The sequence below is a fragment of the Coffea arabica genome, chromosome 4e (genome assembly GCF_036785885.1).
Source record: "Coffea arabica cultivar ET-39 chromosome 4e, Coffea Arabica ET-39 HiFi, whole genome shotgun sequence".
Classification (NCBI taxonomy): Eukaryota; Viridiplantae; Streptophyta; class Magnoliopsida; order Gentianales; family Rubiaceae; genus Coffea; species Coffea arabica.
Genome location: NC_092317.1, coordinates 37,444,945 through 37,450,179, shown reverse-complemented (window position 1 = coordinate 37,450,179; position 5,235 = coordinate 37,444,945). Strand labels below are relative to the sequence as shown.

The window sequence follows — 5,235 nt, the reverse complement described above, 5'->3', positions numbered from 1 at the left end:
TTTAACAAATTCAAAAAATTAAAATGCATAAAAAATGAGATTTTTTATGAATTGAGGTCGCAACGGATCTTCTGTCCCACACTCTATGCCACTCTCTGTCCCATTTTTTATTATATTGCTATTTCTCCTACATAAATACCATGTTTTAGTTCTTTTTTATTTCCTTGAGATCCAATAACTAGTAATTGAGTAATACACAAAATTTAACAAATTCAAAAAATTAAAATGCATAAAAAATGAGATTTTTTATGAATTTTCTGCTATATTTTTTAATTTTCTATTATATATTACTTTTTTTAAGCTGTTGTATTTATTTTTCACTCAATTAATAGTTATTGGATCTCAAGGAAACAAAAAAGAACTAAAACATGATATTTATGTAGGAGAAATAGTAATAGAATAAAAAATGGGACAGAGAGTAGCATAGAGTGTGGGACAGAAGATCCGTTGCGGCCTCCGCAACGGATCTTCTGTCCCACACTCTATGCCACTCTCTGTCCCATTTTTATTATATTGCTATTTCTCCTACATAAATATCATGTTTTAGTTCTTTTTTATTTCCTTGAGATCCAATAACTAGTAATTGAGTAATACACAAAATTTAACAAATTCAAAAAATTAAAATGCATAAAAAATGAGATTTTTTATGAATTTTCTGCTATATTTTTTAATTTTCTATTATATATTGCTTTTTTTAAGCTGTTGTATTTATTTTTCACTCAATTAATAGTTATTGGATCTCAAGGAAACAAAAAAGAACTAAAACATGATATTTATGTAGGAGAAATAGTAATAGAATAAAAAATGGGACAGAGAGTAGCATAGAGTGTGGGACAGAAGATCCGTTGCGACCTCACCCCCGTCCTATGGTAAATTAACTCCCTCATCCCTATTCCATCACTCGCTCCTCCCATGCCGTCCCGCTCTACTAGTCCTTGCAGGTGCCTTCATGGATAGGCCACTATCATTATTTATTTTTTATATCTTGCCTTACTTTTGTGAATTCTTAGCCAAAAATATAATGCGAAATCATAAATATCACTTTAGTAATTTTTTGATATTTGATATGATTTGAAATCTAAATCAATACGCATTGGCTTTCTATAAACTGTATGCAACACGTGATAAATAATATGATATCTTCTTGTGATAAAAGACAAGTTTCCCTTAATTAAAGACCAAATTAGACCAAATTGATATATTTAATAATTATATGATGTAAATGGCAGCAGGAGAAAAATCCCCCCTCCCCACAAATGCCATCCCAACCAGATTTCTTGCAGCGCAGGTTTGGTAATTATGCATGAAACCAATGGTAAAGGCATCGTTTGTTCTGAAACAGCAACTTACATCTAGAGTTCCAGCAATTAGGCAAATTTTTGGGTTACCCAAAACTTTTTTGGGAAGAACTTTTACAATACTACTGAAGCTCCATTACAATTTCTTTCTATAAACTACAACCTTTTTATCGTCTGAAAGCAATTAAAAAAAAGACTATTGCTTTGAAAGACTATTACTTTGTAGTAGTATTAAGCAATAGGTAGTTCACTTTCCAAATGCATTTGTCCCACTGGTTTGGAGAAGAAAAGGGAAAAGAATACATCGTATCAATTAGGATCTTTCCATTTACTACGTTAGTCTGTTCACATTATATTCATACATACTACACTTTATATACCAGAGTTCAATGTTCAATAAACCCTCTATTGTTCTTGAATTCCGCCAGTAGATTGTTGCCTCAAGCATGCGTGGGAACTGAAAGCTTGGAAGCCAAGAAAGCTTGGAAGAGAAGAGAAGTTTTGGATGGCAGATCCGCCAAAGAAAGCTTGGAAGCAAAGCACGGTGCTTTCTGATCTTCCTGAAGAATTGCTGGCTGAGATTCTGTCAAGATTCCGAGTCAGGACGCTTCGCAAGTTAAGGTTAGTATGCAAACAATGGTACAACCTCTTGTCAAACCTTGAAATCTTCTGGACTTTACACCACGAAAAATCCCAGAAAAATCCAGTGCTAGTTTATTTGAGCCAAAAGCACGAGAAAGAGGGAACCGGGTGTGTTACCTCCTGCAAGATATGCGGTATAGATGGGAATGGAGTTGTCACGTTCGACCATTCTCTTCCTTCACTCGTACATGGGCGGGATGATCGTCGTGAAATTTATGAAATAGTTCCATCATTTTCACTACAATGCCGAGATTTTATATGGTTATCAAGTCCAGATATGTTTTATATATATAATCCTAACATTCCAAAACTCATCGACTTGCCAGAGGTCACCCCCAATATTGACAATTCGAACTGGATGGCAGGGGGTGTTGGATTCGATCCCACCAGGAATGAGTATATTATTGTCCATTTAATCTTTGGCTTGCCTGATTCTTCTACAGATGGTTGTCAACTTCCTATTGCTGGTTGTGAGATTTTGAGTTTTTGTAGTACTAATGTCTCCACCAAGAATTCTTCTAAAAAAGGTAGATGGAGAAAAATTGCTCAGAAGTGCTGTCCTTTCAAAATCGATGAAGTTATTAATCAATGGGGAACTTTTGTCGATGGTGTCTTTTATTGGACAATTTTTGTCAGGAAAAACGAGGAGAATATCCTCTCCTTGGGTTTAAACAAAGAAAAATTCGAAATAATCCCTCCGCCCCCTGCAGAAGGTTTTTACACGGTTGATGGCGATCTTGTAAGCGTGGTTGAATTAAAGGGACATCTTTGCCTTGTGGATCCAGCTGCGGAGCCTTCAGCAGTGGAAATATGGATGTTAAGGAAGGAGTCTGAGGAGAAGATTACTGAAGCATCATGGACAAAGGAGTATAGCATTTCTCTGCCTGGTTTTGATATTGAAAAAGAATGGTTACATCCACTTGGGGATAGAGATGGTGATGGTGGCTTAATTGTTTATACAACAAGTAGGATTGAGGATGAAGACTCAGAACTCCCATTGGAGTATGTCCCACAATGTTCTGTGTTGTACTACAACAAACAGAACAACACTTTTGGGAGATTGGAGGAGGACACAAACTTGAAGTTAGCAGCTTTATCAATTATAAGGTGGCGATTGTGTCTTTACACTGATAACTTCTACGTCTTTGGAGGCAGCTAAACTTGGCAAACCTAACAGCTGCATAATTTATTCCTTTTGCATTAGTGAATTTCGTTCTTATTATGCCTATCTATAGGGTTGTTACGTACGTTCTTAATCCATGCTAGTTGCTTGTTATGACTGGTGGTTGTGTGACTTGGAGTTGGTCTTCATAGCAACTTTGTTTAGTCTTAACTCTTAACTAATTGCATGAGTTTGCTTCATTGAATTTCTCTATGCTAGTTATGCAACTTTACATACTCAAATGATTTTGTTATGAGGTTTCGAAGATCATATGAGAAATAAAACCAGTAGATAATAAAGAACTACAATCGGCTTTGTGCAATTATGGAAAGTACACGTTCTACAACCAATTCAGAAACATGAATGTGATGACAATTTACAAGCAAAAGGTGATTAAATGAAGTAGCAACTCATATAACTTACGATCAACAATTCCCAACCAAAAGTTATTACCGTCTTCCGTAGACTAGGGCACGTATAGTCGAGGAAAAATGGAAAATTAGTAATATAATAAAATTTCTATAAATTAATACTCAATAAATTAATAACATTGTCACAAAATTCAAGCTCAATCAGTGGTACTCCACTGAAATTCATTCAAAATGGAGAGGAAAGAGATGATCAGAGAATGAAGGAAGAGTTGAGGGAAACTCGCAGAGAAAGGAATTGATCCATTCATTCACAAGGAATAGGTTTCAATATCAGCAAATCAATGACAAAAAGTGCAGAGCCTCCTCCTGCTAATACTGGTGCCAAAAGTTACGTGTAACTAACTGCTAACGTGGACCAAATCTGGAAAAATCCACTTAACAGCCCAAACGCGACAAACTACAAAGAAAATGACAATATACTACTAATTCCTACTTAATTCTGTTAACTAAGTAAAACAACACAGTTTAAATAATAACTCAGCATTTTTCTGTTAATTCAACTAGTTTTGTGTCATCACTCCCCTCTTGAATTCCACCTTGTCCTCAAGGTTCAAAATCTGGAAATGTAGCTCGTATGAAGTCAGCATCCTCCTAGGTAGCATGAGCTGGAGTAGAGTTGAACCACTGAACTAGCCATTGCACTGCTGCACTATTTTTCCGCTTGACCATCCTCCTGTCTAAGACTACCACTGGCTGCACCTTCAGCTGTCCCTCTTCATCTAATTATGGCAAGTCAGAACTAGGAGTCACTCCTTCTCCCACCTTCTTCAGTAATGACACATGGAAAACAGGATGAATTTTAGAGCCCTACAGTAACTTCAGTTTATAGGCAACAGCCCCAATCTTCTCTACTATCTGATAAGGACCATAATATTTTGCAGCCAATTTCATGTTCCTCCTAATGGCAACAATAGTCTGTCTGTACGGCTGTAATTTCAGAAACACCCAATCCCCAACTTCAAATGTCATCTCTAACCTCTTGGTATCAGCATAATGCTTCATTCTAGCCTGAGCTTGTTCTAGATTTTCTTTGTGCAATTATGGAAGGTACATGTTCTACAACCAATCCAGAAACATGAATGTGATGACAATTTACAAGCAAAAGGTGATTAAATGAAGTAGCAACTCATATGACTTACGATCAACAATTTCCAACCAAAAGTTATTACTGGCTTCCGTAGACTAGGGCACGTATAGTTAAGGAAAAATGGAAAAAAAGCAATATAGTAAAACCTGTATAAATTAATTTTCGATAAATTAATAACATCTATTGAATAATAATTTTTTTGATCTCGATTAGGGGGAGCAATTTCTAACACGACTTGAAAACATGACACGAACCTAATACGAAATTAATAGATTTGGATTGAACTTTCGCGGGTTTGGGTTAGAATCGGGTCAAACTTGATGAATCCGAAAGGAAAACAGATCGAATTCAGGTTATCCATGGGTTCAGCCGGTAACTCGTTTGTAAATTAAAAATAATTTAATAAATATAAAAAATATTTTATCTAACTAGACTTTCTCACTCTTTTTTTCTCAAAGGCATTAAGTCATTAACCTCTCAACGCTAAGCACTTATTCGATTGTTTCTTCACCATTTTCCTCTAAACCCCCAGTACCTCATGCTATTGCCGCCCTTCATCTGTCACTAGCAAACATCGGGCAATAGCAAGGTGGAACACCAGAACTGCCATTCCTC

At 36.0% G+C, this 5,235-nt stretch overlaps 1 protein-coding gene across 1 annotated transcript; it reads left to right on the top strand.

The window, feature by feature from the left end:
• The first annotated feature begins 1,803 nt into the window (after positions 1–1,803).
• On the top strand, positions 1,804–3,099 carry LOC113740961 (F-box protein At3g07870-like). Its single transcript, XM_072046613.1, has one exon. It carries the CDS (start codon positions 1,804–1,806, stop codon positions 3,097–3,099), a length of 1,296 nt encoding a protein of 431 aa, XP_071902714.1.
• Positions 3,100–5,235: the final 2,136 nt, after the last annotated feature.